The 13751-nt window shown below is 38.4% G+C and overlaps 1 protein-coding gene across 1 annotated transcript in view; it reads right to left on the bottom strand.

Annotated features, from left to right (window-relative positions):
* FMN2 (formin 2) overlaps positions 1 to 13751 on the bottom strand; it is a 356215-nt gene that overhangs the window by 64039 nt on the left and 278425 nt on the right. The window contains exon 13 of the mRNA XM_057315375.1: positions 8621 to 8672. Within this exon, the coding sequence (XP_057171358.1) occupies positions 8621 to 8672 (52 nt within the window). The remainder of the gene's footprint in view (positions 1 to 8620; positions 8673 to 13751) is intronic.

Genomic DNA, 13751 nt, shown 5'->3' with positions numbered 1-13751 from the left:
TCACTGACTGTCACTGGGCCTCTTGTGAGGGGTGCAAAGGGAAACTAAGATGTCTTGTGTTGGGACGCCTGGGTGGCTCAGTCAGTGAAGTGCCTGTCTCCGGCTCAGGTCATGATCCCAGGGTCCTGGGATCAAGTCCCGCATCGGGCTCCCTGCTCCGTAGGGAGTCTGCTTCTCCCTCTCTCTCTGCAGCTCCCCTACTTGTACGCATGCTCTCTCTCTCTGAAAAATAAGTTAAATCTTTTAAAAAATAAAATAAAATGTCTTGTGCTGTAACAGCATCGTTGAGATAAAAATAGAACCTCACAAAGAAATTCCTTTGATTAAGATGCTTTCAATATATTCATATAACCAAACCTTCCCTGTGTATTTGCTGCCTCAAGGTCGGAACATGAAAACGGTCAGCTTTGCTGGTACTTACTGCAGAGCAAGTAGAATCACTGTGCGTATATACCATCTTACCACCAAAATGGACTGCTGCCAGCTTCATAATATGACACATAGAACATAATAACCTGTCATCAACAGAAAATGAAGGACGGACGGGAGACTGAAAAGCTACCTGCCCAAATACACATTCCTGGTTCATCTCTCCTCTCCTACAGGGACTTGCAATGAACAGAGATCAAACAGAGAGTAGAGAGCTGGCATTTTGTTTTAAATTTGGGTTTTTTTTGGGGGGGAATGGGGGGTCAGGTAGAGGGGTTTCTGCACAAAGAAACACAAGCCAAAGAAACTGTAAAAGCCTGAGGCCTTGGGTTCCCAAGAAGCTGACACTGGTAGAGAGAAGAGTTGGTGATCTGCTGGGATGGGAATGGGGTGGTTTAGGAGATGGCCGAGGCCTCAGGGCTGGCAAGGAGACCCAAGACTCTAGAATCTGGGTCAAATCCCCCAATCCCTCCGCCGCAGGAGAGGAGCCAGCCAGCCTGGCTGAGTGAAACCCCTATAGCCCGTCAGGAAGAGACGCTTCTGCCTGCTCGCATATGCAGTTCCAGGAAAAGCAGTGGTGCACCTGAGGCTGGCGTACTTCCAGACTGCCAGGCACGTGCGTGATTTTATTTTAAGCCTAGCTTCCTAAAAGCTGCCGTGGGTCCACACAGCCATTGCTCAGCAAATGATCGGTCAGAGGTTACACCGAAGCCCCTAGTGCCAGGGAGGCTTGTATCATTTGCCGATGGATCTGGACGCGTCCTGGGGAACGTTTACAAGTCTTCTTCTGACTGCTTGACCATTTTTGCTTGTTGCTCCTTGTACCCTGGAGCTGTGAGTGTCCTCTTAACTGCTTTACACTAAGACCTCCATTGTTTCAACAAATATTTAGGCATGGAACTCTTTCCTCTGTTCCAAATACAGTCAGTCTTCTCAGACAGAGCTGCACACCTCGGGGCAGGATCTCTGCGTCTCTGCACAGGAGCTAAAGTTAGAGGTGAGACAGTGGCCCACGTGCCCCAAAGTGAGACTTCTGCTCTACAAGCAGAGCTGAGATGGGTAGCCCTAGTCTTCTTGGCTTGCACTTCCTGTCTATACAGATCCCTCATCCTAATAATGGTCAGCTGGGGCAAACAATTGGGGGCCCAATATTCTTGATCTGTCTCCCAGGGGGGAGAGCTTATATCTTGCAAATTGGGGCTGGGTTAAGGAAAGGAGCCCCTCCTCCCTACATCTTTAGTTTAGGATAGAACTTCTGCAATAAGCTGTAGTTGGCAGGATGAGCAAAGCTGGCAGTCTGCTGACCCAGAGTCAAATAATAGACGGGTAGCCAGGGAGAGGGTACCTGCATGGATTAGAGCTCCGAGAGCAGTTTCCGTAAGACTGAACTAGAAAGAATGGGTTCTGGGTCCAATGCCACAGACTTCCACCATTCTTGCCAAGATGAAGTAGATGGTCTTGAATGAATGATTCTCTGTTTGCTGGATGCCCTTAAGAGCATTTTCTAGAGACGTTAAGTGATTGTTTTACATAATTTCCTCCAGTTAAATGTTTGTTTTTTGGCACAAGAGTTCATTCTGGAAGTCAGTGTCCTAAGCTCAAGTATTTTAGTAAAATCTATAAGATGAGGGATATATATATATATATATATATATATATATATATATATATATATAATCTAATTAGTTTGAATTGATCTCCACCGAATTTACAATCTAGGTATTGTCTCTCTTATTTCACAGATAAGGACAGAGATTAAAAAATCATGGTAAATCCGTGAAGCCACAGTGCCAGCACTTTGGAGCGAGTGCAAATACACGGAGGTGATGCCAGAATCTGTGTTCCGTGACCACGCAAGGCTGCCCAACGTCTGATCCAATGGAGACAGCGAAGAACGTGAATCAAACAAATAAATACACGGCCTGGGTCTGAAATCTGTCTGCGGTTTCTATCACTACCACCAAACATCTTCCCATCGCTAAGATAATAATGTGAAAACAATATGGCATTAACATCTCCAAACTAAGCACCTGGCCAATATTAGCTAACTTATTTCTCACCTCCAGAGTAGGTACGATTACCCTGAGTTACAGTGCTGGCCCCAATCACAGAGCTAACACATGAGAAGCAGGATTTGGACTCCAAGTCCATCAGGCCACAGTTACGCTGCCTTCCTGAATAGAATTACTATTGATCGCTGACCCGGTCATGTAAGATTGCTATGAACACGGAACAAAGATTTATTTCTTTGAGAAATGTTTCATACCATTCATAATTATTTTTTATTATTTTTTAAAGATTTATTTATCCATTTGAGAGAGATAGAGCAAGCAAGCAAGCGGGGGGAGGGGCTGAGCGGGGAGCCCAACACTGGGCTCGGTCCCATGACCCATGAGATCATGACTTGAACCCAAAACAAGAGCTGGACACTTAATGGACTGAGCCACCCGGGCACCCCTTTATTTTTATTTTTGAATTTCATAATTGTTTAATTATAAAAGATGGCTCTTTCACTAACAGTTTGGTCATTAGACAGTTTTTCTTTCATGTAACTAACTGAAATTTCTGTTTGTCATAATTTAAGGACTTGACTTTCTTTTTTTATTCCAGTATAGTTGACATACAATGTTGTATTAATTTCCAGTGTACAATATAGTGATTCAGCAATTCCGTATTCAGGGCTCATTGTGGTAAGTGTACTGTTAATGCCCTTCACCTATTTCACCCGTCTACTGGCCCACCTCCCTCTGGACACCATCGGTTTGTTTTCTACAGTTAAGAGTCTGGTTTTTGGTTAGTCACTTCTTTTCTTTGTTTTGTTTCATAATTTTACATATGAGTAAACTCGTACAGTATTTGTCTTTCTCTGACATATCTCACTATGCATTGTACTGTCTAGATACATCCAGGTTGTTGCAAAAGGCAAGATTTCATTCTTTCTTGAGTAACATTCCATTGTATCTATACCACATCTTCTTTATCTGTTCATCTATCAATGGACACATGGGCTGTTTCCATAATTTGGCTATTTAATAATGCTGTAATAAACATAGGGGTGCTTATGTCTTTTCAAATGAGTATTTTCATATTCTTTGGGTAATTACCCAGAAGTGGAATTACTGGATCATATGGTAATTAAATTTTTATTTTTTTAATGACCCTCCACAGTAGTTGCACCTGTTGGCATTGCCACCAACAGCTCATGAGGATTCCTTTTTTCTCAGTATCCTTACCAACACGCGTCTGCTGTGTTTTCGATTTTGGCCACTGTGACCATTGTAAAGTGATATCTCAATGTAGTTTGGATTTGCACTTCCTTGATGATGAGTGATGCTGAGCATCTTTTCACATGTCTGTTGGCCATCTGGATGTCTTCTTTGGAGAAGGGTATGTTGAGGTCTTCTGCTTATTTTTAATTGGATTGGTGTGTGTGTGTGTGTGTGTGTGTTGAGTTGTATGAGGTTTTTTTTTTTTAAGATTTTATATATTTACTTGAGAGAGACAGCATGAACGGGGGGCCGGGGGATAGAGGGAGAGGGAGAAGCAGACCCCCTGCTGATCAGGGAGCCAGATGTGGGGCCCCATTCCAGGACCCTGAGATCATGACCTGAACTGAAGGCTTAACTGATTGAGCCACCCAGGTGCCCAATATGAGTTCTTTGTATATTTTGATACTAACCCTTTATTGGATAGGTCATTTGCAAATATTTTCTCCAATTCATTAGGCTGTCTTTTAGTTCTTTTTTTTTTGTTTGTTTTAAATGTTCCTTTCTCTTCTATTTTTTTTTCAAAGATTTTATTTATTTATTTATTTATTTATTTATTTATTTATTTATTTGACAGAGAGAGACAGCCAGCGAGAGAGGGAACACAAGCAGGGGGAGTGGGAGAGGAAGAAGCAGGCTACCAGCGGAGAAGCCTGATGTGGGACTCGATCCCAGAACGCTGGGATCATGCCCTGAGCCAAAGGCAGACGCCTAATGACTGTGCCACCCAGGTGCCCCAGGCTGTCTTTTAGTTCTGTTCAATCTTTCCTTTGCTGTGTAGAAGCTTTTTATTTTGATGTAGTCTCAATAGTTTATTTTTGCTTTTGATTCTCTTGCCTCTGGAGACAGATCTAGAGAAATGTTGCTATGGCTAATATCAGAAAAATTACTGCCTGTGCTCTCTTCTAGGGTTTTTATGGTTTCAGGTCTCACACTGAGGTTCACAATCCATTTTGAGCTTATTTTTGTGTGTGGTGTAAGACAGTGCTCCAGTTCCCTCCTTTTCCATGGAGCTTTCCAGTTCTCCAAACACCCATTTGCTGAAGAGATTGCCTTTTTCCCTTTACATTATCTTGACTCCTTTGTCAAAGACTAACTAACCATATAGTCGTGGGTTTATTTCTGAGCTCTCTTTTCTGTTCCATTGATCTATGTGCCTATTTTTGTGCTATACCATACTGTTTTGATGACTACAGTTTTGTAGTGGTGTACCTTGAAATCTGGGATTGTGATACCTCCAGTTTTGTTCTTTTTCAAGACTGTTTTGGCTATTCAGAGTCTTTTGGCATTCCATACATATTTCAGGATTATTTTCATTTTATGAAAAATTCTGTTGGTATTTTGATAGGCATTGCACTAAATCTGTAGATTGCTCTGGGTGGTATAGATATTTTAACAATATTTGTTCTTCCAATCCATGAGCATGGGATGTCTTTACATTTGTTTCTGTTGTCTTCAATTTCTCTCATCAGTGTTTCATAGTTTTCAGAGTACAGGATTTCACCTCCTTGGTTAAGTTTATTCCTAGGTATTTTATTACTTTGGGTACAATTGTAAATGGGACTGTTTTCTTAATTTCTCTTTCTGATGCTTCATTATTAGTGTATAGAAATGAAACAGATTTCTGTACATTGATTTTGTGTTCTGCAACTTTACTGAATTCATTCATCAGTTTTAATATTAAACTCCAGTGGTGGAGTCTTTTGGGTTTCCTACCTACAGCACCATGTCTCGGTAATTAGTGAAAGATTTATTTCTTCCTTACTGATTTAGATCCCTTTTACTAATTTTTCTTGACTTATCTCTGTGGCTAGAACCTCCAGTACTATGTTGAATGAAAGTGGTAAGAGTGGACATCCTTGTCCTGTTCTTGTTCTTAGGCGAAAAGCTCTCAGTTTTTCACCATTGAGTATGATGTTTGCTGTGGGTTTTTCATTAATGGCCTTCATTATTTTGAGGTATGTTCTCTCTAAACCCACTCTGTTGAGGGTTTTATCATGAATGGATGTTGTACTTTGTCAGATGTTCTTCCTGAGTCTATTGAAAAGATCATATGTTTTCTATACTTTCTCTCGTTGATATGATGTATCGTGTTGGTTGGTTGGTGAATGTTGAACCACCCTTGCACCCCAGCAATATATCCCACTTGGTTGTGAATGATTTTTAAACATATTATTAGATTCATTTGCTGAAATTTTGTTCAGGATTTTTGCATCTGTGTTCATCAGAGATACTGGCCTGTAGTTAGTTCTCTTTTTTCTGTAACATCTCTATGTGGTTTTGGTATCAGAGTAATGCTGGCCTCATAGAATGAATCTGGAAGTTATTCTTCCTCTTCAATTTTTGGAATAGTTTGAGAAGAACAGGTATTAGCTCTTCTTTAAATGTTCAGTAGAATTTGCCTGTGAAGCCACCCGGTCCTGGACCTCTGTCTGTTGGGAGTTACTTGATTACTGATTCAATTTCATAGCTGGTAATAAGTCTGTTCACATTTTCTGTTTCTTCCTGGTTCAGTTTTGGTAGGTGATACATGTTTCTAGGAATTTATCCATTTCTTCTAGGTTGTCCAATTTGTTGGCATATAATTTTTCATAATATTCTCTTACAATCCTTTGTATTTCTGTGGTATTTGTTGTTATTTCTTGTCTTTCATTTCTGATTTTGCTGTTTTGAATCTTCTCCCTCTCTTGTTGATGAATCTAAGGTTTAAAAATTTTGTTTATCTTTTCAAAGACAGCTCTTGGTTTCACTGAACTGTTCTATTGTTGTTTTTTGTTTTTTTGTTTTTTTTTTTTACTTTCTAGGTAATTTATTTCTAATCTCTATTATTTCCTTCCTTCTACTGGTTTGGAGTTTTGTTTTTTCTTCTTTTTGTAGCTCCTTCAGGTGTTAGGTTAGGTTGTTTATTTGAGATTTTTCTTGCTTTTTGAGTTAGGCCTGTCTTGCTGTAAACTTCCCTCTTAGGACAGCTTTTGCTACAACCCAAAGATTTTGTACTGTTGTGTTTTCATATAATTTTTTATTTCTTCTTTTATTTCCTGGTTGACCCATTCATTGTTTAGTAGCACATTATTTAACCTCCATGTATCTGTGGTTTTTCCAGAATTTTTCTTGTGGTTGTTTTCTACTTTCATAGCATTGTGGTCAGAAAATATGCATGGTATGACTTTGATGTCTTTGAATTTGTCGAGACTTGTTTTGTGGCCCAATATGTGATCTATTCTGGAGAATGTTCCATGTGCACTTGAAAAGAATGTGTATTCTGCTGTTACAGGATGGAATGTTCTGAATATGTCTGTTAGACCCTTCTGGTCCAATATGTCATTCAAAGCTATTACTGTTTCCTCATTGATTTTCTGTTTGAATGATCTGTCCATTGCTGTGAGTGGGTGTGATGTCCCCTACTACTATTATTGTATTATTATCAGTTACTTCCTTTATGTTTGTTATTGGCTGCTTTATATATTTGGGTGCTCCCATATCGGGTGCATACTTACAATTGTTATATTTTCTTGTTGGATTTTCCCTTTATTATTATATAGTGTCCTTTTTTCTCTCCTGTTAACAGTCTCCGTTTTAAAGTTTATTTTGTCCAGTAGAAGTATTGCTACTCCGGCTTCCTTTTCACTTCCATTTGCATGATAAATGCTTTCCTACCCCTTCACTTTCTTTCTTTCTTTTTTTAAATAATTTTTTATTATATTATGTTAGTCACCATACAGTACATCCTTAGTTTTTGATGTAGTGTTCCATGATTCATTATTTGTGTATAACACCCAGTGCTCCATGCGATACGTGCCCCCCTTAATACCCATCACGGGCCTATCCCACTCCCCCACCCCCCTCCCCTCTGAAGCCCTCAGTTTGTTTCCCAGAGTCCATAGTCTTTCATGGTTCATTCCACCTTCTGTTTACACCCCCCCCACACACACACATTCTTCCCTTCCTTCTCCTACCAATCTCAACAACTAAAAACGTGATATCTGTTCACAGAATATACAGAATCTTGCCTAATAAAGTAATGGTAAAGAACTTCTCTAATCAAAATTCTTCTTCAAATGTAATCATTTCTTTGGAGAGTATGATGGTTAATTTGAATGTGTCAGCTTGGCTAGGTATAATAACCAGTTTTGGGTCAAACATCAATCTATATGTTGTGAAAATATTTTTAAGATGTGATTCACATTTAAATCAGTAGACTTTGAGGAAAGCATGTTACGCTGCATAATGTGGATGGGCCTCATCCAATCCGTTTAGGGTCTTAAGAAAAAAGACTGTGGTGACCCTAGTAGGAAGAAATTTTGGAATTCTGTCTCCAGAATGTCCTTGGACTCAAGATTGTAACATTAACTCCTTTCAGGCCTTTCCAGCCTGCTATGGGCCAATTCCCTAATCTCTCTTGGTCTCTGCACACACACGTACATCTTATTGGTTCTGTTTTCTGGAGAACACTGACTAACAAGAAGAAAGGGAGAAAACTGAAGCAGAGAAACCGAGAGATTTGTGAGATATTTTTCTATGCTCACTCATTCATGATTGCAAATCTGCATACTGAAAGTAAAAGTTTATGCAAGGGAAGCTCCTGGCTTCCTACTTAAACTCAATAGTTCCCTATAACCAAACTCTTCACCCTTCTTTCTTGAAACAGGTTCCTGCTATCTTCCCTTCTCTCGTACTTCCACAGTCCTAAATCTCATCCAAAAGAGAAGGTACTCAGGTATTCACAATAATTTGGTACTTAACACATTGATACATCATCCAGTCATAAAAATAAAATTCAGAAATTCAATATAATAATAAAGTATTTTTTTTCTTTTATCCTTGAAAATAAAAACTGAGCTAATGTTTCCTTGAGATAAAACATACTAATAAGTACTTTATAAACCTATTCGAGAATAAATTTTTATATTAAAGTAATTTCTCACCACTTATGAGTCTCTGTCAGGGAGTTTTCCTCTGCCTCTTGATCAATTTTAGCTGAAAATGCAAGAAAAGAAAAAGAAATGAGTTACATGATAGCAATACTATCTTAAGCAAAATACGATTAAAATAATATGAAATATATTTTTATTCATTAATTCAATGCATTCCAGAACAAGTTTATTTTAAATCTATAAATAAATATGATTAAATAGATTATATTTAATTTTCATTAAGTTAATAGTAGGTACCAACACACATAGGATATATAATGAATTATAAATTTAAAATTCTAAGTAATTCCTTTTTTCTAAGTAATTTCTTTAAGTCAGTCACATTAACCTGAGAAAACAAAATAGTAGTTAATTTCATATTCACAGTAAATGTGTTTGTCAAGGATTTAAATGCTAATAATTCATTAAAAATAATTCTCTCAAGCAAAGGTACAGAAACTAAGTCAAGAAACTAAATAGAAATGGTATGTGACCTTGACCAGTGCTCTCTGCACAGACCACAAGGGAACAGATCCAAAGATTATTCCTACAGGGGTACAAGACACTAACATTTTCTACTAATTAAAAGTAGGGAGGCAATGGTAAACTCATTTATTTGCTATCATTTTTGTTTAAAAATAAATGGTAGCCTGACACAAACTCAAAGATCAAATTTGAGAAAGCTATTACATTACTATTTGAAATTATTAAAATAACATAGGAACTCCACCACATAAAATAGGTGTGGCAGTGACTTTTACATTTTTTGACCAGCAAGCATTCTAGGAATTTATGTATTACTCTAAACACACCCACACACATAACTGACACAAAAGTTTCAAAAATACTCTTACTTCATGCAGCACTCTCTCATATTTTTAGTCCATTCTATCAGATTTCAAAGTGTAGTTGTGACCCACTAAATTGATTTCATGCTTCACTCTTGGTTTGTTAAGACACACTCTGAAAATCACTGAGTGACAGGACAAAAAGTTAAAAAACTCAATTAAAGAAAACTAGAACTAGTGAAAGAAGAAGTTGCCTTTTTATGATCACTCTCTTTTAGGTCACACTCGTGACCATTTGGAGGAAGGAAGAGACAAAGTGGAGGTGGGCAAGTTGATCACAAAAAAATTGGAAGTGTGCATGAAATCAAGCCCATGGTCACTTGAGAATCGCCAAAGGGTCTCTATCACTGCTTAAAACACACAGTCCAGCTTGGGCTGGTTACTGTTTTACAACCTCAAGTGTCTGTTCAAGGTATGTACAGCGTCTGCAAAGCAATGCTCGAGGGCCACAGGCCGCTCTTGGCCAGGACTGCCAAAGTTGACAGGGATCGCGTGAACTGGCGGCACGGAGTGTCGTTCCCTTTCCCGTGTTTGCACTTCAGCTTGTCCACAAGAACTTACAGGTCAGTCGTGAGCCATATTAAAAAACAGAATAAATGCTCCATGAGTTTACTTTGAAAAGGCTCCGGCATGAACATATTGACTTATAAAACCGGCTCTGGCTGCCTCGCTTAATAATGGTTTGCTTCAAGAAGCAATTCTAGAGCCATACAAAGTGTGGACAAGGGAAACAACAAAGCACCAACGTGCGTGCCATTTTCAGGGAGGACATTCTCCCAACTGCCCACATGTGTATATTTTTTCCTTTCTTAAAAATATGAGATTAAGACTGAGATTGGAAGAAAATTTCTGGATTACGTTAGAAGAATCAAGTAAATGGTTGATGAAACTTAAAACGTGCCAGAATGAGATGTTAGAGATCCGTGTTCTATTCCTGACTCTGCCACTAAAATTAGTGCCGTAAGCTTAGGCAAATAATCTGTTAACATATATAAAATATTTATCATAGCGCCTCCAATAACTAGCAGAGACTAAATAAACGTTCTTTGAAAATGTTGGACTTTAAGCTGTTGAAATTTGTAAAGTGATATAATACATAATTATCTTTAATTGAATAAATACATCAACGGCTATTTTATGATGTTTCAACTTATATGCAGATAAAGGAAGCACATACTTACAGCTTTTCAAAAAGTGTAAGCCCCTACTTTGTGGTGAGCGGAATGAAGTGAGTTTCATATGTTCGTTACGATTCCTTTTGATGTGTACTAAAACAGCTCTTGCGTTACTGCATGAGCAAGTTTGGCTGAAAAAACTTTCTAATCCAATGTGGCAAAAGACTGGATCTTAGCAAAGGAACTAAACATAAAAACAGACCCCCTTCCCTGACCTAATAGCCATATTACAACCATAAAACCAAATTGGAATAGCAGAGAATCCTTTAAAATGCTCTATTATCCATTATTTTTACATAATTTTGAAGCTAAGAGGATTTGTGTATTCAGAGTGTAATCAGCTTTGATAAACAGTCAAATGAGAGATCAAAGCAAGTGCATTAGAATACACATTTCAGCTCTTGATGCAGAGTCAACAAGTCAATGAACTAGACAGATTTTCCTTTGTATGGCAATCTTAGAAACAAAAACGTTCTGAAAAGTTGGGGTGCAATTCAGTTTTCTGGGAACACTGAGATACCATTTTCCAACATGCTGCTTGTATAAACACTCCATCAACATTTTGTTGTCATGATTCTTTTAAACACGCTTATTATGTTAACTCAGTGACAAACGCAGGATTCGGTTTCTTTAGTTAATGAGGATGAAATCTACCAAAGTAAACTAAAATGTAATTAAGTTAGTGAAAAGTAAGATATCTTTTAGAAGCGAAGTAAGAATAGCACTGCCGTTCGTTTAGGGAGTACTCGGGCGAGTCACGTGTGGTGACCAGAATCTGAGACTGTGTTTTTCAGTCCGAGTCAAGCCTTCTGACAGGCTGTGGCCATCTGCGTGATAGACACAGCTTTTCAAGCCAAAGCTGAAGCTGACAAAGCAATAAGATTATTTTTTATAAACCACGTCAACATCTTATTGCTAATTCTTTTATTCCCTGACCTACTTTCTCAAAAACATAAGTATTGTTTTCAGGTCATTCCTAGCGGCACAGAGGACTTTGTGACTCGTTCTGAATGTCGGTGTCACTTTTAGCAGCAGTTTCCTATATGTTTACAACCTACTGTAATAAACTTTATAATAAAGTATGCAAAATTGGCTAGTAAGAGATACAAATGTTTCCACTTTTCTATTTAAAGTAAGATCAATTTTCCCATTCTTTATAGTACATGGTTCATTTCTTTTTTGACCTATGAAAGGAGGATGGCACACTTCTAGTCATTCGTGATAATGGTAACTACAGAAAAGTTTTTAAAAGCATTGAAAATAGACAAACAGGTTCAAGGTTTGGTTTGGAGTGATCTCCATGCGGTCATCCGATCATCCGAGGCTCCCGGTGCCCAGCTGCCCAGGAGGACTTGACTACCTCTGACATAGGAGTTGCCGGCACTCCTGCGGGACACCACCGTCCAAAGGCCTCCCCGGCCTCAGATCTCTGGGAAGTGCTTCTCCCTCATCACGTATGAAAAAGCTACACTTCCTTGGCAAGGTTCTTACCACGCAAGCTCTTGTTTTCAGATCCCATCAGGGTCAGTGCTTGGGATTAGAACATGAAATTCAGTTAGGCAGACCTGCGTATGAATTCTCGATCAGCCACTAAGTTGTGTTAGATTTTAATAACCTTACTAATCACATTGATTTAATAATGCTTCTTTATCATTAAAATAGGGTAATAATTTCTTTTTCATTGAGTTTCCTAATTACATAAGATATAAACTACCTGCAGCCTAGGTAATAATTGTTCTGTCATTCTTTTCCTCTCCACATTACCATGACTATAAAAAGGGACTAGGATATGTTACTTTCAAAAATGCAAAAATTTCTCCATTGTAGGATCACCAAATATCTTCTTAATGCTTCTACAGATAGAACCCAAATTCAGAATGAGGCTTAGATATTGTTAAAATAAAAGTACCTCCTTATATCAATATAAAGATGTTATGGGCCAAGAAATATCATAGGAGACTCAAAAACTTTCACAAAGATCAAGGGACAATTCTGTATTTAATATCTTTTGTTTTTTTATTTCTACTTAATCTGTGTGTGTGTGTTGTGATTTTCTTGGGCCTATAACGGAGAACTCCCAATGCTTATGGTACCAGCAGAGGTTAATAGCTTTTCAGTCCTTTCTTTCGAGGCAGAGAAGGAAAGGAAATTGCTGTATGGAATAAGACAACACCTTTTGTAAATTTAGGGAAAAACTACAGAAATCCAAAAGATAAGATGAAATTTTCAAAGGCTGCAATGTTCCTCTAAAGCATACATTTTTTTACTCCATATTTACTACGGTAACCACCCTATCTTGATATTTGAGTTCCACGGCCAAGAAAATGTCCTGAGACTGGATATACTGAAAACAGAATTTGAAGTGGAGAGAAGAGAATCGAAATGGTGAAATAAAGCAATCAATCCTGTACTGATATTAGAGGGAAGAAAAGTGCAATGCAGTGAAAATAGCGAGTGGTTTGTACTGACAAATAATCTCTGGAGAATATGAGGAACGCACATTAACAGACCTAAAATCTAAAAGTGTGGAAATAAAAGGACCTTGCAGAACCAACTGCTGCACTTCAGGGGCAAACTGGGTCTTAGATATTAATCAAAATATTGCAATTGTCACAGCGATGGCTTCCCTCTGCTGGGTCCCCAAATCTCAAAAGCTAGCGATTTGTGATTTGAGGCAGAGGAAGCTTGTGGTTAAAACCATATAATAAAAGAAACACCGAACTTTCCAGGAGGCAGCCTTTATTTACTTATTTGGTTAGTTTCCCTTCCCCCTCCTTTCTATTTATTTATTTTAGGGCTAGGGCATAAGATTACCTTTCAGATCCAGTTCTAGCAAAGAGACCATTGTCAAGGACATTCCTAGGTCCCTAAACATGCAACTGGTTAAAAAGTGTTGGAATGATTCTGTTTCAGCACTTCGGCATTCAGTGATCACTTCTCCAACAGCACTAAGACTTCCTCCCCCAAATCTCTGCTTCCACAAATATTTTCTGGCAGTTGTTGTCCTACTAAGTTACTATTTTGACCCAGTGATTACCGTCTGTAGTCGCTCGTCTGGCTCCAGACTCTTTTGCAATGTTAAATATTTCTGCTGAACTTGTTCCAAATGACTGTAAGCAG

This window comes from Ursus arctos, unplaced genomic scaffold (genome assembly GCF_023065955.2).
Source record: "Ursus arctos isolate Adak ecotype North America unplaced genomic scaffold, UrsArc2.0 scaffold_2, whole genome shotgun sequence".
Taxonomy (NCBI): Eukaryota; Metazoa; Chordata; class Mammalia; order Carnivora; family Ursidae; genus Ursus; species Ursus arctos.
Note: the sequence above shows the minus strand (reverse complement) of the source record. Positions and strands in the feature narration are given on the sequence as shown.